General features: G+C 44.1%; 1 protein-coding gene across 1 annotated transcript; it reads left to right on the forward strand.

Moving 5' to 3' along the window:
• Window positions 1–5,570: 5,570 nt before the first annotated feature.
• Window positions 5,571–25,994, forward strand: RS1 (retinoschisin 1). Its single transcript, XM_032763406.2, has 5 exons — window positions 5,571–5,621; window positions 7,113–7,218; window positions 21,884–22,025; window positions 22,616–22,811; window positions 25,071–25,994. Exons 1-5 carry the CDS (start codon window positions 5,571–5,573, stop codon window positions 25,221–25,223), a joined length of 648 nt encoding a protein of 215 aa, XP_032619297.2. The 3' UTR covers window positions 25,224–25,994.
• The last annotated feature ends 1,823 nt before the right edge of the window (window positions 25,995–27,817 follow it).

Here is a 27,817-nt window from a genome sequence, read left to right on the forward strand (position 1 = left end):
ATATATTTATATAGCATCACTTATCCCCAGAGATCCTAAGGTGTTCATTAGATTTCTACAGCACCAATGGAATGAATTCACCTTTGGTAGAGAGGTCAGCAGGTAACCAGCACTGTAAGATATGAGGGGAGGGGAAATTATAAAGAATTCCATTTACTACTGTAATTACAGCAGAGAGATTTGAATTTTTATAGTATTACTTATTCCACAGAGACCAAATTAGTCTTAAATTTTGGATTATATCTTATTTATGACATTCATGTATAAACTACTACATATATATATTATACGTTTCTATTTTTTAAAACCCAGATATTCCCTCATCTTGTTGAAAAGGACACTGACAAGTGGTTTAGGACCAAAATTTGATGTACATGTCAATGGTTTTATAATTTCGGGAACTCATTTGTAAGTCGAACACTGCCAAGCATGTGTGAACATCTCAAATATTATAATTTAAGGACCGGAGACATCAAAAGTATGGAAAATATACAGATGCCTTAAGCCCAATTCTGCTTTCATTTGTTCCTGTGCTACCCCTCTGATGTCAGTAGGGTTACATGGATGCTGAGTATATAGTTTACTGCGCGCAAAAATCAAACAGACCCAAAGTTGTGTTTTCTTTTCAATAAACACAAACAGCAGAATACGAAGGAATAAGTTTGGATGGACTTTTGCCCATCTGCATAATTATGACTTCTACTAACTTCTCTATAAAAAGGTAGTATGGGCTGGCATAATAAGCACTGAGTTGGGGAAGTCTCAGTTCTAATCTTGCCTCTGCCACTGATGCTTTGTGTAGCTTTGGGTAATTCACTTCAGCTTTCTATTCCAGTTTCCCTACCTACAAACTGGGTATGATAGTACTTATTTGCAGTGCGTGTACCTCAGAGTGGGGCTTAAGAGGATAAAAATAAATATCTGTGCAGTGTCTTAACCCTTTCAAGTGCTAAGTGTTGTAGTATAAAACTCCATTTAATAATTTTATATATATTGAGACATTAAAGAGACTATCATTTTGAAACCAAGTCAGATTCAGAAAATGAATTAGAAGTAGTTTTAGGTACATCACCTATTTCTTTAGTTTTCCTGTCAGGTTTTTGTAGTTTGTGTCATATTTTTTCATGTTAACATATTTTTCTTTGTCTTGTTATTGCGTGAAATGACTCACAGAAACAAGAGGTGTAACTGGCTGACTTACTTGATTATACTGGTGTGAAACAATTACATTGATTGTGCCCTGTAAACTATAAAAATAGAAAATACGATTTACTAGTTTCTCTCTTTATGGTATACTTAGCTGTTATCTACACAAATAATAGGCAAAATATTTCCAAGCAGAAGTGTGATTTTTAGTTTGACAACGTTCATTTAAAGAAGCAAATAAACAAAAATAAACATTCTCCGCATGTCTGTGTTTACAATATTTTGATTTACTTGAGTTTATTTGGTCATATAACATGATCTATTTTAATCATGTGTTGTATAATCTAAAAAGAGTTCACTGTTTCATAAATAGATCTCTCATATGTTATCACATCTGTCATAAAACATAATCACTCTTGAAAATATGCTCTAGCATCCTTTCAGTGTCGTATATCTAATATGCACTGCCACATGTGATCTTAGTAGTATTCATGCTCTTTAAATGTTGTCAATTCTGTTCTTTTCTTTGACTGAAAATTTGCTTCCTCTTAACAGTATCATTTTAGACCACAGTAAGCTGTATGCCTTCCTTTCCCAATTAACTCTTTTTTTCCCCTAATAACTATTAGAAATTTTAAAAGAGGCTGCAACTTCCTGCTCCTTTCATTATGTGCTGGGGTTTTTTATATACCCATGGCAGTTTACCTCTCTTGTACCTGACCTAACCCGACTTGGCTTGATCTCCAGTTAATTGCTTTCAGTCATGTGACAATCGTCAATGTAAATTTTTTTAAGAAGCTAGATGTTGGGTCTACAGTGTAACTGCTGCCACCAAATTAACCGTACTTGTCAAAGATCCACTCATTGTGATTTCCCCAATTACAAAAGAAAGCTATTCAGAACATTCAGGGCAGATAAGGTAAGGTGCAAAAGGGGTGATATGAGGCCCCACTTGGAGCTGAGCCAACAGTTTTTGCAGAGTCTCAGCTATGGTGCACAGAAGATTATGAGTTTGTAATGATTAAGTCTCAGATGGTCATGGTGCTTTACAGAACATAGAATAAGACATCGTTCTTGCCTTGAAGACTGTACAATCTAGACCTAAACCAGACAAGACGCAGGACACCTGTACAGAAAAGGGAAGGGGTGGAGGTGGAGAGCAGGGATCAGTGAGTCTAGCCTAAGCTGAAAGCTAAACGTGTGGGGAGAGCAAAACTGCTCAATCAGAGGGACAGTGCCCAAAGCGGGCTACCCAGTGCTATCAACAACTCACAACAAAATGCATGGGCACTGGGAGCCAGCAGGAATGAGGACAGGGACAGAGAAACTCTCCTTCCTGAGGCTGCTCCTTTTGTGCCTCACTCCCTCTTAGCCCCAATCCAAGCCTAGTGCTGCTCCTCATGCCTACTCCTCCCATTCGCTCAGTGTTCAGCCCTGGGGCAACAGCTCTTCAAGAGGCCATGGCACAAAATGGCCCCACAAGCAACTGACCATAAGCCACCAGCACCCCAAAATAGAGCCAGTATAGACATAGAAAACTGGCGGTGGTTCTTCTTTTCACAAGAATTCATATGAAGTGAAATATGACACCAGCATCACTTCTTTTTTGTTTCTAATTCCAGAGTAAATTTTAGAGCTGGTAACAAACAAGAAAATTTTTCACAACAAAATTATCCCCTTTTCCAAGAAAATTGCTGGACTTCAACATTTTTCAGCAAGTTCTATAGCTGGTCAAAAAACAGTGACAATTTTTTTTGCAAACTAATTCCTTTTTGCCACTGAAAAATTTTAGAATTAGATTTTTTTTGGCAAATATTTTGGCAAAAAAATTGTCCCATTTTGGTAGAAAACTTTTGAATTTTGAAAATTTCCAACCAGCTTGAATAAATTCCTAACTTCTTCTTATTGTGCTCTCGCTTTTACGGTCCTTGAATTACCTGTGAACTGATCAACCACTCACCACAGGCTAAACCTTGTTCTCACTGAATCTCACTTTGACTTCAAAGGGCTCAAGATTTTCCCCATAATAATAGAAAGATTGTATACTAATCCATTTGTATAAGGTGTTAGAGAATTATAAAGTCAGAAGATACTCAACACTATATTATTTAGACAGGGCCAAAGCCACCAACTTTATATCTGGATCTAAACACCCCCAATATTAGGAGTTCTTAACTCTGGCAGGGGGGTTGGTTTGGCCCATTCTAGAGCTTGGCCAGTGAGGCATCGAATGCAGACATCCTCAGTGCTTGTGGATGTTCAGATCTAGGGTTTTGATTTAGGCCCAGCTCTAGAATTAATAGAAAGTAGGCATGCCTCATTGCTTAGCAAAATGGACATCATATGCAGCAGAAAGGACTGAGCCTTTTTCTCCTTACTGAGGCAAAGCAACTCATTCTAATCAATGATATTTTGTACTGAGTTAGGAGTAAGAACTCTGGGATTTACCCAAATGCATAAACCACCAAATGAAATACAAACTAAAATCACTGTGTGGTCTGTTTGCTGACAGAATTTAGTGTCTCTGGTTCTATTTCTGTAATTCAGTGATCCAAAGTGCACCAAACTGAATACAGCTGCTCAGCATTTGCGTAAACATGTTCTTTGCTGCTAATGACCTGATCTGAACATTTATTTTCACGGTATTAAAGGCAGTAAAGTACAGTACAAAATGGATACGAAACACACTGTATCATTAGAACCAAAATATGAAGGGACTTCGATGTTCGATTCTTACCTTGATCATATTACTTACATTTCAGTCATTTGTGCTGAAAGAAGTTAAAGCACTTGAATTGCATAATTAAGCTTTTTTATCATGAATTTATTCTTTACAAAGGGCCAAAATCCAGAGGTCTGTACTTTATATTTATATTTAGTCATTTTTTCTTAGTCTGCGCTCATCCAAATTCCAGTTATAGTCAGTTTAAGTTGTGCCATTGAATTCAGTGGAAGCAGGGTAGGGCCTGTGGCCCACACACCCCTCAGCTGTACCTGATTGTAAGATGCATCATTCATTTTAGACCCAAATTTACCTCTATTCCACATAAATCTGGTGTTATTGCCGTTTATTGTTGTAAATTGCGGACATCAGAAATGCCGACTCAGGGGACTGAGGTTAAAACAAATGTTGCCTTTTTTAAAAAAAATCCATCACATAGTTTTCAAGTTCTCACCTCTGTCGTGTACTTTATTGTGTTCTTCATTTGAGAGTGTTGATGCATACCTGCAAAGCCATTGCCACATGTGAGAGGAGTCTACGTTTCAGCAGTGGATAAATTGCTCCTTGTCAATACATCACTACCTCAATATAACGCCACCTGATATAACACGAATTTGGATATAACGTGATAAAGCAGTGCTTGGGGGGGGCGGGGCTGCGCACTCCGGTGGATCAAAGCAAGTTCAATATAACATGGTTTCACCAATAACGCGCAAAGATTTTTTGGCTCCCATGGACAGCGTTATATCGAGGTAGAGGTGTAGTTTGTATTTCAATTGATCATGACTGTGAAGCATTTTGGGAATATTATGCAATGAAAGTTGCTATATACATGTAAGACATTATTAACTATTAGCATTATTTAAACCTTGCCAGGTTCAGCTATGGCCCAGTGTAGGAATGAAAACCTGTAACTGGAGTTCAGTGAACAATTCACAGACAGTAATTTATTCGATAGGAAGAGCCTCTTTTATTGCTCACAGAACATGTAGATTGCAAATTTCTAGTTCCTCATTCAAATTTATTCACTTTTTTTCTACTCTATGGCTCGATCATCAGTAGTTTGCCGGTTCACTGCAGGTATTGGACACTGGACATTTGACATTGAAGTTGTGTTGTTTGGTTTTCAGCAGTTACATGTTTTTTCTATTTCTTATTGGACGAGCAAATCTGATAGGGCCTTATTGAACTCCCATTAAAGTCAATAGACACAGTCCTATTGATTTCAGTGGGAGATGGAGCAGGCCTATAATCAGGAAGAGTGCTTGAAGAAGCCACAGTTTAGGGGGGGCAGAAGATAAACAAGGTCAGAGAATTTTAGAGAACTGTAAATTTTCCCTTTATTGGCCACTGTGGTCTTGTCTGAGGTACCACTGATAGAAAACAATTACTCTGCTGTATAATATTGATTGGTGGGGTTCAGTTTCAATTTAATTTTCTTTCATTCTAGTCACACAAAATGGTTGTGATATAAATACTTAGGGTAAAATCCTGACTTCACTGAAGTCAGTTGGAGTTTTGTCATTGACTTCAGTGAGACAGGGATTTCACCCATATATTAGTGTGTTTTTCCTGCCCAGTAGTCCATGTCCTTCTGCTAGCACATGGAAGTCAGCTTGTGTGAAATATATTTAACTCTTCAGAACAGCAGGATTTATCTGCAGCACCTTTGATTCTTAACTTTCTTTTTATTCTTTCTACCATGCTTGATTATCTCGTCTACATAGCCACGTTGGCATTGTCGCCTGGTGAGGTAAGTCCATTAAGCTTATCTGAATGTTATCTAAGTACTCTCTGGGACCAATTCTGCATTGTGCTTAGCCAGTGAACTCCCACTGCAGTTAGTGGGAGCTGAGGGTGCTCAGCACGTTGCAGGATTACTCCCAGTGTTTGTGGCTTATTCTGCATAAATATGAATTATGGGTGAAGGTCTTCTGCACTTGTTTGTTAGTTACCAGATCATCTGAATGCAACCTCCTGGTAAAAGTACAAGACTGAGGGCATGTCGAGAATGGAGATATTTGCACCAGTGTAACCACATTGATGCAGTTCCACTGGTACAAACCCCTAATGTAGACTCATGCTGCACAAGTGCAAAACACAGCTTGCATCTTTGTGACTTACTCCACTAGGTTACCAGAGTAAGACACATTGGTGAAGGCTCAGTCTTGCACCCATGTGCACATTTATACTGGGGGATTAAAAATCCCCAGTAGAGGCAGGTTTTCAGAGTGGGAGAGCACAAAACTAGCTTTGTAAATATCATACAGAGCTACAATATCCCAAATTATTTGTGCTCTAACAAGAATGGAAGGGGCGTTAATTACAGTTCATTCTGTCCAGTCATTCTTACCATATGTTCTCTAAAAAACACAATTTTCTGATCTCACCCAGGCTTGGAGAAGACATTAACACAATTTTGAGGCACTGACTTACAAATCCCCATGCAATAATGCCATAATAGATCATCCAATTTTGAGAATTGGTCCTAATGTATACTCTGTTAGGGCTAGATTCAGATCTCAATGGCACCACTGTATCAAAACAGTATAACTCCACAGATGTCAGTTGAGTTACTCTGAATTTATACCAATTTAATAAAGAGCACAATCTGGCCCTGAGTTTCAGAATACTGGTTCCTTAGCAGAGATGATTGTTTGGAAGGTTTTCTTAAATATTCATGATGCATAAAAAATATGTAAATTTGGGTTACATTAATAGAAGTCTCATGAACCCCAAGAGTAATACTTTGCAGCATTAGATGGCATTGTTTATTTAGGGTGAAATTCACACCTACAGAATAAAACTTAAGTTTGGTGCATGAGTCTTCTCTGGCTCTTTGTAATGGGATGAATTTCATCCTCAGCTCCTGTGACTTCCTCATTTAGGGACCATTTCTGTTTCCATTGAATGATAAAACTCTTATTCAGTGGAAGCAGGGTCAAGCCTTTGTAGCATACTAAAAGCTTTACATGTACTGTGAACAGACCCTAGGACAAACGTTTCCTGGCAAATCTCTATAAATACAGTGGGTCTGATTTTTCCACTGCCTTGTGCCATCTTTTACACCCGTGCAAAGTAAGTGCAAAGCAGGAGTGAAGAGCTTCCCAGCACAATGGTAGTGTTCTGCACTCACACGGGAGAGAGATAACTGACTACACAAAGTGCAAGGCTTTGAAGAATAAGGCCCAGTCTCCTCTCACCGCATATGACAGCTATGTTGGTCTCTTTTGTATTACATTAGGATGACCAATTGGAGCACTGGCACAGTAAAGCTTGCAAATGTGATTGTCAAGGAAGTGCCAACTCAGTATGGGCCACTGGAACCAACAGCTTAGTGTGCATGCCAGGTAAGGGATTATTTCTCTCTAAGTTATGAACTACGTACTTCACTGCCTTTCTCTCTGGAGCTTCTTACAGCACTAGTTTCACTTGTTCTGACATCCTAAAATGCTGCCCTAGACTGTCGGTCTCTATGTTTTGAAATGAACTTAGCACACAATGGGTCCTGTCTGATTCTGGGTGATCAGCTCAGCCCCAACGTACTGGATCAATGATGGGACTGGTCAGAGAGTATTAGATCTCAGCTGGCTGTGTTACTAACTGCTGTGGGTGCTATTGTGGTTAGTGTCATAGGGCGGCACTCATGCTAAACCTCTGAGGGTTTGCCTACATTGCAGTCACGGGGGTGACTGCAGCAGGTGCAGCCATACCTGACCTAGCTTAGATTTAGCTAGCATGAGTACCAGTGGCAGTGAAGCCACGGCAGCATGGACTTCAGCCCAATCTAGCCACTGGAGAACAGAGCTAGTCCTGGGTAGCTTTGTACAGCCCATGTGGAAGCCTGTGCTGCCCTGCTTCACTGCTATTGGTGCTCGCAGCTGCTAGGTTAAAGCTAGCTCAGGATGTCTATGGGGCATCAGAGCCAGAATTTCTCCTTAGGGGCTGGCACTGGTGACATCACCCAAGCTGCCAGCAGCTCTCAATGCTGGAATTGAGGCAAATTGCCTGTGTAGATGAGGTCTAAGATATCCCACCTGAAGAATTAGAATTCTTCAAGCTCACCTTTTTTCAGCCAGTGTCTCCACAGGGCAATGATGTTGAGGACTAGCTCTGTAAAGCAGTTAAGAATGGAAATTAAAGGGTATATGAAGGAAAAGGCCTGTAGCTGAAGTTGCGTAACTTAGATCGATCCCCCCCACGCCCACGTAGTGTAGACAAGGCCTAACATGTCTTCCGACGTGCATCAAAGGCACCCAGGCTTGATTTGAAGATCTCAAGAACTGGAAAATCCACCACTCTCCTTGGTAGTTTGTTCCAGTGGACGGCGGTTGATCACCCTCACTGTAAAAAAAATTGGGCCTTATTTCTAATTCAAATTTATCTGCTACAGTTACTAACCACTGGTTCTTGTTATGCCTTTCTCTGCTAGGTTATCATTAATCCTTTAGTACCCTCTATTTTCTCCCCCGTCATCAAGTCACCTCTTAGTCTTGTTTTTGACAAGCGTAACAGATTGAGCGCGTTAAGTCTCTCACTGTAAGGCATTTTTTCCAGCCCTCCAAGTTTTGTGGCTCTTTCCCACACCCTCTCTAATTTTTCAACATCCTTTTTATACTGTGGACATCAGAACTGTACACAGTACTTCAGTACTGATCTCACCAATGCTGTATACAGAGGTAAAATCACTTTCCTATGGCTGCTCCAATTCCCTGTTCCCCTGTTTATGCATTCAAGGATTTCATTAGCCTTTTCTGCTGCAGCATTGCTCTGGGAGATCATGTTGAGTTGCTTGTCCACTTCAACCCCCATTCGGGTATGGCCTGTATTGCTTAGATGTATAACGTTTCATAGGTTCCAAGGCCAGACGGGACCAATGTAGTTATGTAGTCTGACCTCCTGTGGAACATGGGCCAAAGAACTTTCTCAGAATATTTCCTGGAGCAGATCTTTTAGATAAACATCCAATCGTGATTTAAAATTGTCAGTGATGGAGAATCCACTATGACCACAGGTAAATTGTTCTAATGATTAAATATTCTCACTGTTAAAATTTACACCTTATTTCCAATCTGAGTGTGTAGCTTCAACTTTCAGCCTTTGGATTGTGTTATACCTTGCTCTGCTTGACTGAAGAGCCCATTTTTAAATATTTGTTCCCCATGTCGGTACTTATACACTGTAATCAAGTCACTCCTTAAACTTCTCCTGGTTAAGCTAAATAGACTGAGCTCTTTGAGTCCATCACTATAAGGCAGGTTTTCTCTGAATCCTTTCCAGTTTATCAACAACCTTCTTGAATTGCGGGCATCAGAACTGGACACAATATTCCAGCAATAGTTGCAGTCGTGCCAAAGTCAGAGGTAAAATAATGCCTCTACTCCTACCCAAATTTCCCCTGTTTATGCATCCCAGGATCGCATTAACTCCTTTGGCCACAGCATCAAACTGGGAGTTCATGTTCAGCTGATTATCTACCACAACCCCCAAATTGTTTTCAGAGTCACTGCTGCTCAGGATGGAGTCCCCACTCTGTAAGTATGGCCTACACTCTTTATTCCTAGATTTGTACAGTCACACGTTGCTCTATTAAAATGCATATTGTTTGCTTGTGCCTAGTTAACCAAATGATCCAGACTGAGCTGAATCAGCGTCCTATCTTCTTCATTATTTACCAATGCCCCAATTTTTGTTTCATCTGCAAACTTGATCAGTGATAATTTAATGTTTTCTTTCAAGTCCGTAATAAGATGTTAAATAGGCCAAGAACCAATCATTGTGAAATGCCACTGGAAACACACATGCTCAATGACGATTCCCTGTTTATATATATATTTTGATACTTATCAGTTAGCTAGTTTTAAATCCATGTAATGTGTGCCACGTTAATTTTATATCATTCTATACTTTTAATCAAAATGTTGCATAGTACCAAGTCAAACACATTACAGAAATCTAAGTATATTACATCAACTGAATTACCTTTTTCAAACTTGTAATCTCATCTAAAAAATATGAAGCAGTTTGACAGGATCTGTTTTCCATAAACCCATGTTGATTTGCATTAATTACATCATTTTCCTTTAATTCTTTATTAATCGAGTCCTGTATCAACCACTCCATTATCTTGCCTGGGATTGATGTCAGGCTGACAGACCTATAATTATTGTGGTCATCTCACTTACCCTGGTTAAAAATTGGCACAGCTTTAGCTTTCTTCCAAGCTTCTGGAATTTCCCCAGTGCTCCAAGACTTGTTGAAAATTAACATTAATGATTCAGTAACCTCCTCAGCCAACTCTTTGATGCAAATTATCTGGATTTGCTGATTTAAAAATGTGTAATGTTAGTAGCTGCTCTTTAACAGCCTCCAGAGATACTAGTGGAATGGAAAGAGTGTTATCATCACCATATAATGAGGCAATAGCATCTGTTTTTTCCCCCAATACAGAACACAAATATTTATTGGACACATCTGCCTTTTCTGCATTATTACTGATAATTCTACAATTCCCATCTAGTAACGGACCAATAGTGGGGTCAGGGCTCTTTTTTGTACTTAATATATTTCAAAAACTTCTTTTTGGCCTTAACTCTGCTAGCCATAGATTTCTCCTTGTGCCTCCTTGCCTAACAATTCCTAACTTCTGATTTATATTCATTACTATCAAGTTTCCCATTCTTCTATTTGTTGCAGTTTTTTCACAGGTGACTTCCCTTCCCTTCTAAACCAGGGTGATGGTGTTTTTTAACCAGTATGGCCTTCTTCCTCAATTGTGGAATTGTTTTCTGGGACTCTAGTAGGATGTTCTTAAATGATTCCAAATTATCATTCACATTTTTCTGATTAAATTCTTCCTCCCAGATAATTTGCCTCATAATTGTTTTCAGCTTTGTGAAACTGGTCCTATTAAAGCACCAAGTACCAGGGTCAGGCAGAGGATTCAGGGGACCTGGGGCAAAGTGAAGGAGCTGCAGTGCTTGTACTCACCCGGCGGTGGTCCAGGTCTTCAGTGGCGTTTTGGCAGCGGGGGCCCCTTCAGTTGCTCCACATCTTTAACAGCATTGAAGGGCTCCCCCGCCACCGAAATGCCACTGAAGACTTGGACCGCCACCGGGCCAGGGCTCTCAGGGGCCCTGTGGGGCCTGGGGCAAATTGCCACACGTGTCCCCCCCCCCCCCCCCCGGCAGCCCTGCCAAGTACATATATTACTGGTCTGGACTTTATTTGGCTGTATTCAAATGTATTATGTTTCAATGATCCCCCAGTCAGTCCTGCTTAGAATATGGGGCAAGTGTACTAGAGAACCAGTGTATCAGAGAGCATAGCTGCTCCATATCAGATCCTGCAGAAATGATGAGCTACATGCCATTCCCGGGGGGATCCCCTGCAACAACCCCACCCGTTGCTTCCCTCCTCCCCCAACCTTCCTGGGCTACCATGGCAGTGTCCCCCCCATTTGTGTTATGAAGTTATAAAGAATGCAGGAATAAGAAACAGTGACTTGTTAGTGAGATAAAATGAGGGGGAGGCAGCCTCCCGGTGCATGACAGTCCAGGCAGGACATTAAGCGGTGTGGGGGAGAGGAGCCCAGCATCCCACTGCTATGATAGTCCAGGCAGTACAGAATCTTTTCTTTACACAGGAAAAGAGAGGGGGCTGATTGAAGCTCAGCCCCCAGTTACTATGATGAAGACGGTTACCAGCTGTTCTGTCCCATCTACTGGGGTGACCAGGAATCATTCCTATTTTTACCCAGGCGCCCCCCCTGGCCTGCCTCACCTCAGGCCAGGCAAAGGTATTCAGCAGTTATCAAGCAACGGGCTGATAAGGACCGTTACCAGTCCTATTTGCACCATCTGCCACCGGACAGGGGAGAGGAATGGATACTGGCTCTTCACTGCTGCAGCATCGCGTCTACCAGCAGCATTCAGTAGACACAGGGTGACATTGAAAGAAGTCAAGAAACGATTTCTTTCTCTTTTCTTTCACGTGGTGGTGGGGGAGTAAATTGAGGAGCTATTCCCTGAACCACGCTGGACAATGTGTTTGAACCTACAGGCATTGGGAGCTCAGCCAAGAATGCAAATACTTTTCGGAGACTGCTGTGGACTGTGGGATAGCTGGAGTCCTCAGTACCCCCTCCCTCCATGAGCGTCCATTTGAGTGTCTGGTGTCCCGTTACGCTTGTCACGCAGCACTGTGTAGCCTGGAGATTTTTTCAAACGCTTTGGCATTTCGTCTTCTGTAACGGAGCTTTGATTGAACAGATTTGTCTCCCCATACAGCGATCAGATCCAGTATCTCCCGTACGGTCCATGCTGGAGCTCTTTTTGGATTTGGGACTGCATCGCCACCTGTGCTAATCAGAGCTCCATGCTGGGCAGACAGGAAATGAAAATCTAAATTTCGCGGGGCTTTTCCTGTCTACCTGGCCACTGCATCCGAGTTCAGATTGCTGTTCAGAGCGGTCACAGTGGAGCACTGTGGAATACCGCCTGGAGGCCAATACCGTCGATTTCTGGCCATACTAACCCTAATCCGATATGGTAATACCGATTTTAGCGCTACTCCTCTCGTTGGGAAGGAGTACAGAAACCGATTTAAAGAGCCCTTTATATCGATATAAAGAGCATTGTAGTGTGGATGGGTACAGAGTTAAATCGGTTTAATGCTGCTAAAATCGGTTTAAACACGTAGTGTAGACCAGGCCTGAGACACTTAGTCTTTCCCATTCTCTCAAATGTATTGGATAAGGTGATTTTTGACCCCTGCTGCAGAAGTTGTCACAGCTATCCATCCCATGCCCAGCAATTAATCCTGTCCCTCAGGTCACTCCACCCCCCACCTCCATCCACCCCAACCTCAGTTCAGTGCAGCCATCAGTCCACCCACCCCCACATCAGCCCCCCTCAGTTCAGTCCCCACATCAATTCAGCCCCCACCCACAGCTTCACCTCTGCTTCTCCTGGGGTTCTTCACTGCCCTTTCCCAGGCTTAAGAGGAGGCAGAACTTCAGGGGATCTTCACACCTCTACCTCTTCCCAGGCCAGATGGTGCAGAGAGGTGGGGCGGAGCAGGGGCACTGTCCTGTCCGTATTTTTCACCGGACGGTGAGGGAGAGAAACTGTGCTGAGATGCTGCGCTCTTTGCTCCCTCCTCTGCAAAAGGCAAGTGCAGGGAGAGACTCTGCTGGCTTCTGGCAGGGGTGCTGGTGCCTCTCATGCCATCTGGGACAGTCTCCAGAACCCCTGAAATCCTGTCACTTGCAAGAGCTGGTAATATGGAGAATGTTGTGTGGTAATAATACTTATAAAAGCCTAGGTATCGACACAGATACCTTTATCACCCAAACTTGCGATCTCAAAGAATGAAATCAGGGCTGTTTGACGGCTATAGGGGAGGGTATAATGGGAATTAAGTACTGTAGTTAGGCGGTGCTCTTATGAAGAACATACTTACATGTCTGAGGAGAACAGAATAATAAAAGATTACATCATTTTACCCAGAAGGCTCTTTCACTATAAACGAGAGTCTCCCTGGTAGAAATAACAAAATTGTGTTCAGGTGCAAACGAACAAACACAGAATTTGCATAATGTAACTGCAAAGAATTTATAACGAGCCTAATTCTCCATGCGCTGCACTTCACGGAGCCATTCACACCTGCGCAAAAGGTGCTCAACATGAGTGGAACATGTGACTCTCTCCTCTCAGACAGCAGAGCTTTAGCCTCACTTTACCCAGATCTAAATGACCACAAAATGTGCAAGGCAATGGAGAATCGGGACTATGAGGGCTAGCATTCAAGGGAGAAATAGTGATACACAGTGGTCCCCATTAAAGTCTTTACAAACAATTCTGCAAGTAATTAATATTACTACAGTATTCCCTAGCTATATCATATCTATTTGCAAAAGCAAAATTTAAAGGTTTTAATGGCAACCACTTAGCTTGTGCCAGTTTGTACACACAACAAACTCAAATAGCAGTAGAGCTGTCACGCTGCTAGCCCAGTCGGTCTCTTTATGCCTTTGCAATGTTGCCTCTCTCAAGCTTAGCTATCGTGGGAGTAGCCATTCTAATAACTACTTTAAGAGTTTTCTTAAGGTCAGTGATAACAGCATTAAATAAATTAACTAGTTGGTCCTGGCAGCCTCCAGACATCTGTTGAGTAGTTCTCTGTCTGTGACAGTCTTCCAGAACCGAAGGTGACCCCTTAATTGTATTATGGCTGGGTGATCTATGGATTAGTGTTACTAAAAGTAAAATTGTTCTGGCTTCCATCCATCATGTTCAAGATAAGCTTGCCAAGTAGTAAATGTCTGGGGCCACTTAAGTCCAAGCTCAGTTTGCGGTTTCTTACACATAGGGAACAACTTATTTTAATGCTGTGGAAAAGCTGGTTATGTTGTGTACTAATCACAAGAGGACAGACTGATATAAATCCATTGGATGGTTTAACTCCTGCCAGTGGATCACATCAGCCCTGAAGGGAAATTAAAGCTAATTTCCATTTTCTTTTGATTTTTTTTTCTGTTGATGTCATAAAAAAGGCAAAGTTTGTGCAACTCATAGAGAAGGGAAGGGAGGGGAGGGGAAGGACTATTAATCCCCCACCCCAGTGGGGGGCAGGGGAGGGGAGACAGGGGCTTTTGTTTCCCACACACAGCCAAGCTGAATTTCTTCTCCTCGCCCCCCACCCCCACCCCGAGACCATCAAGCAGTCAGACACTGTGGTAAGAAGCTCCCCCCACTTCCTGGCTTTGTCATCTCCCAAGCAGCTGTCATAGACTTTACTTGGACATTGCACTGCAGCTGCCTCAGTGTCCCTGTTTTGGCTGGAGACCCTGCCATCCCCAGCCTCTGGATCCTTGGTAAGGGTAGGCAGAGAGTTTATTTCCCTGACCAGGGCTTTTAAGCTGGGAGAATGTCCCATAAAACACTGGTTCTTGTCACTCCCCTGCAGTATATGGCTATCTCACCCTCCTTCTCCTCAGGTATTTCTCTGCCTACACTGGGAAGGTAACTTGATTCCTATTGGATACTGGCAGAGGCCTTCTCACTGTCAGCTTCCCCATTTACATTTTGGCTAACATAGTCCTTTGCAGGTCTGGAGTTAACTGGGGGCAGGGGAGGGTGATTTTACCCCTTCTGCCTTCAAAGCCAGAATATCATGCCCCAAAGTAAAGAATATGGAGTATCTGACAACAGCCATATAGCCAGCACCCTGACGCTTTCCAGGTCTCTATACAAATCTGTGCTGTAGGCAGAGCAAAGGCTTTTAAAGCAGGAACTGTAACCTGCTTTTCATACCCTGGGAGCATTTGATGGGGTATCACCACATGGGGCTTAACTATAGTTTTAGCAACCCCAGTGTCGTTCCATCCAACAAATGTGTCCCCGTTAACTACCCCTTTTTGCTCCCACTGGTGTTCAGATGGATCTTCATTTCCCAGAGGGTGACACAGAACACACAGGCAGTGGTCTGGGGAGTGACTGGCTCAGCATGAACACTATACGCCTCTACCTTGATCTAACGCGACCAGATATAACACGAATTCGGCTATAACACGGTAAAGCAGTGCTCCGGGGCGACAGGGCTGCGCACTCCGGCAGATCAAAGAAAGTTTGATATAACGCGGTTTCACCTATAACACAGCAAGATTTTTTGACTCCTGAGGACAGCGTTATATCGGGGTAGAGGTGTATGTTATTGGCAGATGGGCTGTGTGATTCCCTCCCTCTGAAGAGTCAGTCCCACAGTTAACTCTGTGAGGTTGGGCTGCACCCGGCCTTTCCAACCCTGCCCTGGGCCTCTTCGGGCAGAGTGGGCAATCTCTGGCAAAGTGACCCGGCACACCACACCACTTCTCCCCACCCAGCCCAGGGTTCCTTGGAGGAGGGTTCCCTCCCTCCTTAACATGGGCTTTGGGTTGGGCCTGCTTCCTGTCCTCTGATCCCGTTCCATCCCTATTAGGTTTCCTATCAAACCCAGGCCGACTATCCACATATTGGTCTGCCAGTTGCCCCGCTCAAGTAACATCTCTAGGATCTTTGCCTGTTTTAGCTCTGATTTGAGCTCAGGGTGGCAGAGTTTATGGATTTGTTCTAAACCCATTAATTGTAAGCCTCACTGACCATGGAAATCACCCAACCAGTTCCCCCTTTAAATGAAATTGGGCTCAGTTCTCCTGTTCCAGTCCACATGCTCCCATTTGGCCCATTAAGAGGGCAGGACAGTACCTGGGAGTTATAAGGATATGTTTACACTGCAGTGTAGTCACTCAGGCTCAAGCCTAATTCACCTTCCATCTGCACACACATTGCGCTAACTTAGAGCTCACATCCAGGCTTCCAGCACCCCACAGGGTAGAGATTCCGAGCCTGAGTCAAGCCAGAACCCTGGGTTCAAGCCCCATTGCTTTGCAGTGTAGATGCAGCCCCACTAGACTCGTGCTCTGGGAGTCCACCAAAAGTATCCCACAGTCCCACAGGTGACTTTCTTTGTGCTCCAGACAGGCAAGTTTGTGGGCCAGTCAAGTTTTCCCACATTGCACCAAAGGCTAAGGGCTACAGTGGCTGCATTTTGGGAGGATGCTTGGAAGTCTGGGATATGGATGGTTGGACTAGGACCCACAGTGTAGTCGCAGGAGCAGCAGGTTGAGATTCAGAGTTCAATAATTCCTCACTTCGGGTTACAAACGAGTGTAGATGCTCAAGTCCTAGGTTAACAAACCTAGGGTCTGTGAGCTCAAGTTCTACTAAGCCTCGGCTTGCATTGAAGTATGAGACATCCCCTAAGAGGTTTGGTGATCCAGAGCAGACTGAGTCAATCAGGAGAAGAGAGTTGCCAGAGTGAAAGGGGTGTTGGTTCCTGAGAGAAGGCTGAAGGCAGGAGAGCAGCGAGAGAGGTTCTCTGGCTGGCATCCCTAAGCCAGAGAGCCAGAGCAGGAGGGCTGGAGAAGGCTAAAGGCAGGAAGAGCAGAAATAGCAGAGGAGATGCCTGCTGGATCTAAGCTAGAGAGCTGGAGCCAAGGGCCAGGCAGGGAAGTCACAGAGGGGCTCACCCGCTGACCTCTCCAGGGCCAGACAGCTGGGCCCAGAGTAACCACGAGAGGGCCGGGGGAGTGTGGGACTGCTCTCTGGGTAAAGATTATCTCCCAGCAGAGATGCTGTGGAGGATTGCACTCTTGCTGGGATGGCTGTCCTGGCAGGGGGACAGAGGCGTGGCAGAAGACACTGGGTATGGTGAGAATGAAGCTAAATCATCAAAATTACATGCAGTGGGGTGATATGGACTATGTTTTGCTACAGACTGTTTGCACTACGTTTAGTTAATACATTATGTTGATGGACTAGAAGATAAATTTGTATCAGTTACTGGGGACTCAAAAGGGAAACTGAGGTGAGGGGCCACTGGCAGCACTTCCCTGAGGCTAGGAGGAGGTGCCCAGGAAGGAGCCATGTGGTTACAACCCCTAATTTGAGTTGAAAACTCAGCATAGTTCATATCCCCTTTTTTCTGAACTCCCTGAAATTGTCTTCTATACACGTCAGGGGTTTCTTTAAACTTTCGCAATAATCTCTAGAGACTCCTCTGTCCATAAGGCTGAAAATGTCCAAAGCCCTTGTCCCTGGCAGTAGTGGAGCCAGATACCATACCATGGCCTCCTGCCCCACCCCCTGTTCAACTCACACCCCATTTCAAAAGTATCTGAGGGGGTTGAGCTATTGGCCAGCTAAGCCCAGGGTTGTGAGTTAAATCCTTGAGGGGGCCATTTAGGGATCTGGGGCAAAAATCTGGCAGGGAATGGTCCTGCTTTGAGCAGGGGGTTGGACTAGATGACCTCCTGAAGTCCCCTTCAACCCTGATATTCTATGATCTTCTAGAAACACATCCATGTCACCCCTTTCCCCTAAAGTAATTCAGAGTCTGTGCCACCTACCAGGCCAGGTACATGGGGTCTGGCTTCACCTATCAGATTAGGGTTTCACTGGCATAGCCTTCATCTTCAGCAGATGTTGATACTTTCCCTCTCCTCACTCCTCTTATGTTGGCACTGGTGCTTCTTCTATTCTTCCTAGTGCTGCGACTGTTGCTGCTGGTCCCTCTCCAGCTGTATCCTCTCTCGGTCCACCTGTGGACCTGTCCAAATTCCCAGTTGTGGTGAGGCAAGCTTCTTCCCAGCTTCCCTCCAGGGAGTTGGGTCCAAGATCTCCAAGGCCTGCTGGCCAGATGTTCCCTGAAAATCTGGACCTTCATTCCTCTTCTGAGCTTGAGAATCCAGCAAGTCGACTAGCTGTGTCTTTGTCTGCATCTCAGTGCTGAGCTGCCTTTCTCTGCAGAGCTCAAGCAGCTGACCTTTCTTCAGCTGTTCATAACTTATTTTCAGCTCTCTCTATTTTTTTGCTATTCTTTCCCTGGGAAGACTATAAAACTTTACTCTGTGCTTTCCCCTTCTGTGCTACTTGCTTTCACTGCACTTGGCACTAATGGCAATTTACGCTGCCATAGAGCTCACACATGCTGCCATCAGATATATATCATAGGTCAGGGCAACTGCATACATATTCCCCCTCAGTTCTCCCTGAGGGCACCCACTCTAGGCTCCCAGCTCCTCAGCCATCACCTCTGTTCAGTAGAGACCCGCATCTCTGTCTCCTGAGCAGGATTTTTCCAGGCTGCATAGCTCCCTGCCTACACTGTAATATCCCCAGCAAGCCAGAATGACTATATAGGCCAGCGTCTGCACTTGGCTTTCTCGCCAAAGGCTATAAATAGTGTAATTGTCAGCAGTTACATATTACCACAGCTCTTCCCATGTACACACAGTCATTCTTATGGTGAAATCAGTACAGAGAAAACATATTGAAAACAATTAAAGAACTTACACATCTGCTAAAAAGCTTACCAGAGATCACCCCAGCTCCAGCCTCAGGCTCTGGTGCCTGTCAGTCCTTCAAAACCCACAACTGGGTTTCCCCCAAGTTCATAACTGTCTCAGATTCAGAACCAGAACACCCGTGAATAGTTCAGCCTTTTCTTTATACAGTTTGGGCCTTTAATCTTGGCTTCATGATGTGACTTCTCACTCAGGACACCCAGAACTGTGAGCCACTGTTACACTCTGCCTTAGCAGGAGTGAGGTTCGCTGCTAAACTATGTGTCAATCCCATGACACACCCGCCTGTTTCCTTTTCCAGCAAACTCCTCAGGATTCAGCCAGTCCACACCTTGCCTGGCAGGTAATAATCAGTGAACTGGAGTTCCCCAGAGACGTCTCCCAGCAGTGACCAGTCCCTCTCGCTGGACACACACAGAAGTTATTAAGTTTGCTGCCTCCAAAAGGACAGCGTATGCATCAGCCTGTTAGATTAGCTGAGGCCTCACTCGCTACCACTAAAATACAGTATTGAGATGGGTTTTATAATAAAACAAACGAAGAACGGAGACTTAAGTGATACTAAGCATGAATGAAAGACAGGTATGGTTACAAATAAAACAACACCCTTTCTAGTGACAAACTCCAGGAGATTGGAATCGCAAAAGGGAAGTCGCATGTTCCACCAGCAATAAACTGTGACACACGTTTGAAATTAAAGTTTTAATAATAAATGTGCATTGCTGCTCTTAGTGGCTCTGGCAGCCAGCTGGATTCTTGTTGAATCATCCCGAGATCATTCCTATATTATATTTAAACAACATGTCCAGCTGTTACATATTACTTTACTTGTATCATTGTTAATCCCATATGGAAGCAGACTGAAAACCGGTTCACATTCTCATGTGGGATTGCCCGCGGCCCTACCATTAGCTCAGATGGTGTCACATGGGGTGTTTACAAAATGGCCACACCGAGCAGAAGACTCAGAAACATCAATGATGAGTAAAAGCTTAATGGCGCTCTCCTATTGACACTAGCTGAGGATCTGGCCTTTTCGTTTTAAAAACATGTCCATCATGCCCCAGTTTTCCAGATTTATCATGGCAGGACCAAATACTGTCTAGACCATCCAGCATAGACATTTGTCTAACCTACTCTTAAATATCTCCAGAGAAGGAGATTCTACAACCTCCCTAGGCAATTTATTCCAGTGATTAAACACCCTGACAGTTAGGAACCTTTTCCTAATGTCCAACCTAAACCTCCCTTGCTGCAGTTTAAGCCCATTGCTTCTTGTTCTATCCTTGGGGGCTAAGATGAACAAGTTTTCTCCCTCCTCCTGATGACACGCTTTTAGATACCTGAAAACTGCTATCATGTCCCCTCTCAGTCTTCTCTTTTCCAAACTAAATAAACCCAATTCTTTCAGCCTTCCTTCATAGGTCATGTTCTCAAGACCTTTAATCATTCTTGTTGCTCTTCTCTGGACCCTCTCCAATTTCTCCACATCTTTCTTGAAATGCGGTGCCCAGAACTGGACACAATACTCCAGTTGAGGCCTAACCAGCGCAGAGTAGAGCGGAAGAATGACTTCTCGTGTCTTGTTTACAACACACCTGTTAATGCATCCCAGAATCACGTTTGCTTTTTTTGCAACAGTATCACACTGTTGACTCATATTTAGCTTGTGGTCCACTATGACCCCTAGATCTCTTTCTGCCATACTCCTTCCTAGACAGTCTCTTCCCATTCTGTATGTGTGAAACTGATTGTTCCTTCCTAAGTGGAGCACTTTGCATTTGTCTTTGTTAAACTTCATCCTGTTTACCTCAGACCATTTCTCCAATTTGTCCAGATCATTTTGAATTTTGACCCTGTCCTCCAAAGCAGTTGCAATCCCTCCCAGTTTGGTATCATTTGCAAACCTAATAAACATACTTTCTATGCCAATATCTGTGTCGTTGATGAAGATATTGAATAGACCCAGTCCCAGAACAGATCCCGGAAGAACCCCACTCGTTATACCTGGTGTAATCCATTCCTGGAGGATAGTGCTGCTGCCCACAGTAAATGGGCTGATCTAATGCCTTGTGATGTGAGCTCTGCTGGCACCTGGGAGAGCCAGGTTTGAGTTCTAATAGCAGCCCTTTGCTCCCAGAGGGTCAGATTGGGACCTCCTAGCACCTACTTACACAAATAGTCCCATTGCCCTCAACATGGCAGGGGGACTGAGGCAGCCCAAGCAGGTCAGCTCGCACCTGGCCTCACTAAAGCCCTTCCGGCAGCTGGGAGTAGCCCTTACTGGTCCCAAAGAGACTTTAATTTTAGCCAGAAGGATGATATCCTGCAGTGTAGAAATGAAGGCAACCTGTGGGGGATCCTCAGGGCAGCTGTAGAGAAGCAGCAAGAGGGGCAAAGGGGAAAGGATTTTTATACATAGCTCAAAACTGGAGGCCTTGCAAACAGCCCACAAGCTCAGAGGAAGAATCTCCTGAAAGCTCAACCCCACAAATACACCTTAGGTGTGGCTCACAAATCCTGCAGCAGCGAATCTCAGAGCCTGGGTCAACTGACTCAGGCTTATGCTACGAGGCTAAAAATAGCAGCATAGGTGTTCTGGCCTGGGCTGGAGCAAGGGCTGCGAAACCCAGTGCGGGGAAGGAGCTCAGAGCCCAGGCTCCAGCCTGAGCAGGAAGCCCCATAGCGCAAGCCCTGGGAGCCCCAGTCAGTTGAGCCCAGGCTCTGAGTCTTGCTGCGGCAGGTCTTCTTTTGCAGTGTAAACATACCCCTCTCCCAAAGGGGATGTGGTGTGCAATGTCTGTACAAAGCTAAGAAAGAGCTGTTAAAATAAATCAGTGCGTCAGAGAGTTGAAATAAAGAGAAGGAACCTCCCCTCCCCCCGTGAGTTCTGAAGTGCATCTTTTATGGTTACTGAGACTCCTCAGCGGTGGAATGAAATGAAGCCTGTAGCGCCACAGGTGTCCATGCCGCGCATTGCTGTTTATGGTCTGTCCTAACAGTGTGAAAACACAGCTTGAATTCACATGCCACAAACATGCTGAGCAAACAAAACCAGTCAATAAAAGCAGCCGCCTTTCCTTGGATTAACCTGCTTGTTTCTCTTGCAGAGTGTCCCTATCATAAACCCCTTGGGTTTGAGTCAGGAGCGCTTCCTTCCGACCAGATAAGCTGCTCCAATTCCGAGCAGTACACCGGCTGGTATACTTCATGGACTGCAAACAAGGCCCGACTTAATGGCCAGGGTTTTGGGTAAGCCTAACATCCCTGCAAGTGCATTACAATGATGAGTGTGGTGCAGCGATTCAACCAAGCAGGATGCAGAGTTGTAGGAGTCTTGATACTGATGTAACAAAGCAAAAAAGAGGGGGAAATGAAGTAAAGTGGGAGGAAAAAACTGTGCCTTAAATATTCAGTGGCATTTTCAGCTGTTTACACCAAGGCTGAATCTGGTTCAGAGAATGTTGTATCCCCAAGTATATTCCTAGTTAATTTTCCAGTAAAAAGCTGGAGTCTTAGGGCCAGACTATGGTACCACTGAAGTCACTGCAGTTCTGCCATGGATCAAAATATATGGGCTAAGATTTTCAAACATGACCAGTGATTGGGCTCCTCAGTTTCTGGCTGCCTAACCTGAGACACTTTATTTTCAGAAAGGGCTGAGCACCTGCCCACTTTCAGTTGGGCATTTAAATATGGAGGCACCACAGATCACTATCACTTTTAAAAATTCTTGTCCTTGACCCTTAACAGATCAGTTCCTTTACGTTCCTTCCTTTCCTGGCTGATTCCCCCGGGACTAACACTCGTACTGCTTTCTTTGATTTGCCTCTTTCTGACAGGTGTGCATGGCTCTCCAAATTTCAAGACAATGGGCAGTGGCTGCAGATTGACATGAAAGAGGTCAAAGTTATCTCAGGGATACTCACACAGGGGCGCTGTGATGCGGATGAGTGGATGACAAAATACAGCGTGCAGTACAGGACTGATGAGAATCTGAATTGGATTTACTACAAGGACCAGACAGGAAACAACCGGGTCAGTGGGAGGAGCATTTTGGTGAAAATGGTTTTAAGCCAAATGCAGATTTTGGCTCACAACGGGTGATAGCCTATGCAGAACACCAGCACAAAGCCTTTGTGCCATTCAATCAAATTAAGTTTAAGAGAGAATATGGGTCAGGTTTCCTTTACCTGCGCTCTGCTCCAAGCAGGAAGGAAGGGTATCAGCTAGTAGCTTGCATTCCTTGATCCCAGTGACTGGTTTGTAACACCCCAGACCTCAGCAATACTTAAAGAAGCTGCCAGGAAGCTCTGGTGTGACGTATCTTAATGAACCCCTACCAGTGGAGGATGTAGAGTAGCAGAGCTCTGCTTTACTACATTCGGATATGTCCTTTCCCAACCCATCTACCAGCCTACCACAGGGGTGGGCAGATAGTGCAGGACCCAGATCTGTCACATCTATGCCAGCAGGGAGTTCTCCTCCTAGAGTGCAATTCTCTGCTGGCCTTATGCATCCATTTCCTTTGCACTGCTATAGAGAATCCAGCCTGAGAAATCCAACTCATCTATTGCTGGGTAAGGAAAGACTGGGATTATGCTGACTCTTGTCATGAGCTCTACAAATTTGCCCCCTAACCAATTTCTGTTGAGCAAAGCCTTAGCTATAAATATGCAAACTGACCCAATATAAATAAAGAAGCACAAGAAAACACAGAGGGACACCCAAAACAGAGTAAAAAGAAGGGAAATATAAAGGCATGTATCCCTCAAGGGTAGGAACCCCTTGCAGCAGATCTTACTTTAATTACAACAAAAGGAAACCACACAGTGATCCCTTACTACTGGATTGAGAGACACTACCAGTTCCCTGGGTATTCCCTGTTTTAAGTGCAGAGACTAGTTTGCAAACTGGTAGAAGCTTTGGCACTGTGAGGAACTTTTCAAGCACAGCCACAGTCTCTTTTCGAAATCCGACAGCAACATTATGCTCTTCAGGAGGACGTATATCATTTAGTAATACTTGGTCAGCATTAGATAAGGGCAATACCGTTAGATAAAGCTGGTGGATTGCAAGTGACTGCACTTCAGCAAATAACATCTGAGAGTTTTTGTCAGAGTGACTCCCATAATATAACCATAGTCAGACATAATAACAGCTGGGGATCGAAAGGAGTCTGAATGGGTCTTGTGTGAACCAGGTGTACACAGGATGATCTCTCTGTAGGGAGTGAAGATCAGGATTTTCACAGAAGCCTGAGGTTGTGCTTTCCCCATTAACATCTTGGGATTTGTGAGAAAACTACTGCAATCTGGTACAATTATAGAAGACCAAACAGTTTTCTTTTAACGGCAGGACTGGATTCCAAAATTAAGTACAGCAGGACAGGGAAGCCGGCACAATCTTCAAAAGTTGTTGTGTCGCTGTGTTAACCCTGATGCCAGTTGGACCCCCCCCACAAGCACCACAGAAGCTAACCTCATTCCCTGTTCAGCTTGCTGCTAGCAGCAGAGCGTGTAGAGTGCTGCGCAGATCAGCGCTCATTCAAAACACTGCCTTTGAGAAAAACGTGGCGCTCAGACCTGTCATTGTTTAAATACACAGTCAGTGACACCACTCACTGGAGCTGGCACTTTGACAAAGCCAGGCCAAATTACAAAGGGGAACCTGCCCAGTGTGCTGCAGTAGCTGGACAACAAAGCACAGACTGTGACCTACACCCCGAGTCTGATGAGGAGATGTCTCACATTCTCCCACAATACAGAGGTGGCCTGACTCTCATTGACACTATGTCAACATTACTGTGCCAGAGGGATGGCAAAGAACCTTAGTACAAATGAGAGTCGGGCCATTTGAATTAAAAATGACAAATCTTGTTGCAATTCTCTCCTGCCCTTCTTGGGTCACTTTTCTTTTAAAACAGTGTGGTTTTTTGCAGGGGGGGACAGGAACAACTAAATCTGAATCTCCCTGGACTTACACTCATTTTACAATGTTGTAACTCCAGTCCTGATGCTTTACGCTGACTTGGTGCTAGAGTAACTTTAAGCCAGTAGGCAGAATTGCACCATTCACTGTCCAAATGGAAGAAGTTTGTTGCAAATGACCAGTACCGTCATCAGCACTGCCTGGTGCAGACTTCACATCACATCATTTAGCAATTCACATTCTTGGCTTGCAAACTGGTGCGCGTGAAAATGGATTGTCACATGATCTGGGGAAGAGGGAGATCTAGCCCTTAACCCACTCTGCTCTGTGCTAACCTGCCTTTCTGTCTCTCTTGGTGTTGTGTAGGTTTTCTATGGAAACTCAGACAGATCATCCATTGTCCAGAATCTCCTGCGCCCTCCGATTGTTTCCCGCTACATCCGATTAATACCTCTAGGCTGGCATGTGCGCATTGCCATCAGGATGGAGCTGCTGGAGTGCATGAGTAAATGTGCTTAAAGTCCAGTCATGCGTGGCTTTCAGAGGGTTGCGAGGAAAGTCCCTAGCAAAACGTAGAAAGACAATAAACACAATGACAAGGGTAGCAAAGATGCACTCGATTCTGCCATAACAACTTGCAGCCTGCACAATGGGGCTGCCCAAGGATGGAAGTCAGAGCAGAATCTGGCCCCAGTTAGTTTTCTTGAAACTGATCTTTGGAGCTGAGCTGTGTGGAAATCCCTGGTTTTGTTTCTTGAAATTGTCACAATGAAAACACAGATTTGGGGCAATTTCATCTGCTCTCAGCAAAATGTTGAACCTGCTGCTCTTGTTCCAGAGGCCAGAAGAAAACATTTACCAAAAAATCTCCCACTCAAGACCAATGTTTTTTCACAAGGGCTGCAGTGTGTCCTCACTTTCCACTGATGCCAATGAGACTTGCCTATGAGAACTAAAGTCCAGCAAAGACTTAATTAGATTTTTAAAGAACCTTTGCATATGATTTCACACAGCTCCAGTTTCTGATTATATTATAGTTTAGTTGCCAATCTCCTCTTGTGTAACATTAAAAGAAATTCTACTCTATGTTTACTAAAAATGTGTTAAAGATTTAGGAAGAGTTTAGAGGCTTGCTTAAAATTATATTTGGTGAATTGTAAATGTGACTTGAACATCTAGGCGCTTATGAGTAAATAATGAAACCAAACTTCATTATATATGTGTATTGCTCCCACAAATATACAATGTAAATGCTCATCTTGTAAATTAAAGGGCTTTCTGGATTTGAAATGGATTTTAACAGCACATAAAATAATAAAGCCAAAACTATTATAGAAGTTTATTGATTTTTGAGGGAGAAACATTAGCAAAATAAGCAAAACTGGCTATGCCATTTTTATCAGGCTGGGGATCTGCTGTTTCTCAGCCTAGATGGATGGCTTCTTCCCTTGATGCCTATTCTTACCTTATTGTACAGGACTTGCTAAAGTAGATCAACCTATAATTCCTTCAGGTCCAGGATCCTGTCTCTACCAATGGACAACCAGTGCTGCTGTACATGGTGGGGGTGAGCGGCACAGGGAGAAGGAATTCTTTCCAGATTCCTGTCATGATCAGATTATGTGGGACTTGAACCCACCAGCACATCACTCAAAATGTTGTTCCAGACTTAACAAATAAAGCAAATGCTTTTCATACAAAATCTTTGGGTGAACAGCACTATCTACATGCAAAGTACTTCAAGTACTTTGACAAGCATTCAACAAATCTCACACTATACCTGTGATGTAGGTAAGTAGTTTTAGACTTGTTATACACAGACTTGCTTGTGCTCACACAGCAAGCAAGGGTAGCACTGGCAGCCCAACTTAGGCCTATACACCCCGTGAAGTTGCACAAGGTCTTGTTCCACATGCAGGCATCAGATCAAGCAATCAATTCCACCTCCGCAGCCTGTTGGATTCTGGTGCTACTGGGTTGTGCAGATATTAACTGTAGGTGGTGATCTTTGTTTCTAGTGGAATGCACTGGTGCGTGAATGGACAAATAGGGAACTTTCTAATGAACTCATCAGTGTGTTACACTAGTCCCTGGCTTCCCAGTCCCTCAGGGGGAATCACCAGAGGCCAGTGTGTGTTTTAGGTCAGCCAGAAGGAGTCGTACATGTGGTTGTTGGGGAGGCAGAGAATGTGGAGAAAGCGGGATGGGACCCGTAGTATCAATATGCTTTATACAGGGCCAAGTAAACCTATGGCTGAACTAGAGCTCTACTGCACTAAACACACTCCCCTTTTTGAGATGGATTTTACCTCCCATAGGAGGGGAGGGCTAGCTCGGTGGTTTGAGCATTGGCCTACTAAACCCAGGGTTGTGAGTTCAGCCCTTGAGGGGGCCACTTAGAGATTGCGGGCAAAATCAGTACTTGGTCCTGCTAGTGAAGGCAGGGGACTGGACTCAATGACCTTTCAAGGTCCCTCCTAGTTCTAGGACATAGGTATATCTCCAATTTTTTTTTATACCATCTCCAAGCCCACTTCTATCAGGTCACTCATAGTTCTTATGAACTGAAAGAACTCTCTTGTCAGCCAGCATCACCAGCTCCCCATCATTTCCTCCTGCAGATCAGTAACAAGTGTGTTCAGTAAGCGGCAACTCAATGAGTAACCTCTCACCACTGTGGGGTGCAACCATTCACTCCAGTTGTTTCCAATTTATTTTAATACAACCTTGCATTACCCATGTCAGGTCAGGACACCCAAACCTTCCAGCTGAAGATAAACCTGTGATAGCAGCTGGGGCGCTGCACCTCAGCATTTCTGAAAGAGTTACCCTGTACCAAAGTGCACTGAAAGATTCCTACTTCATCACTGCACTTTGACCTCTTATTAAGACTGGTAAAGAAACACAACTGAAATAGTTCATCCGTTCTGGAGAAGCCTCTGCAGTATGACACATTGGACGGGCCCCTCAGCAAAGATTGAGTGTTTGGTTTTTTTCATTTGCTTAAAAAAAATCCCTCTCTCTATCTTGGTATGCTGCTTACTCTCATTGAGCCAATTGCAAGGCTCTCTGCCTCCTCTTGCTACGGGCTCAATCCTGCCTCCTTGTATGCA

This window comes from Chelonoidis abingdonii, chromosome 1 (genome assembly GCF_003597395.2).
Source record: "Chelonoidis abingdonii isolate Lonesome George chromosome 1, CheloAbing_2.0, whole genome shotgun sequence".
NCBI lineage: Eukaryota > Metazoa > Chordata > Testudines > Testudinidae > Chelonoidis > Chelonoidis abingdonii.

Coding starts and splice junctions, on each gene's coding strand:
- RS1 (XM_032763406.2), top strand. CDS start 5,571: ATGCTTGATTATCTCGTCTACATAGCCACGTTGGCATTGTCGCCTGGT. Junction 5,622..7,112: donor TGGCATTGTCGCCTGGTGAG/GTAAGTCCATTA, acceptor GTATTACATTAG/GATGACCAATTGGAGCACTG. Junction 22,812..25,070: donor ACCAGACAGGAAACAACCGG/GTCAGTGGGAGG, acceptor GGTGTTGTGTAG/GTTTTCTATGGAAACTCAGA.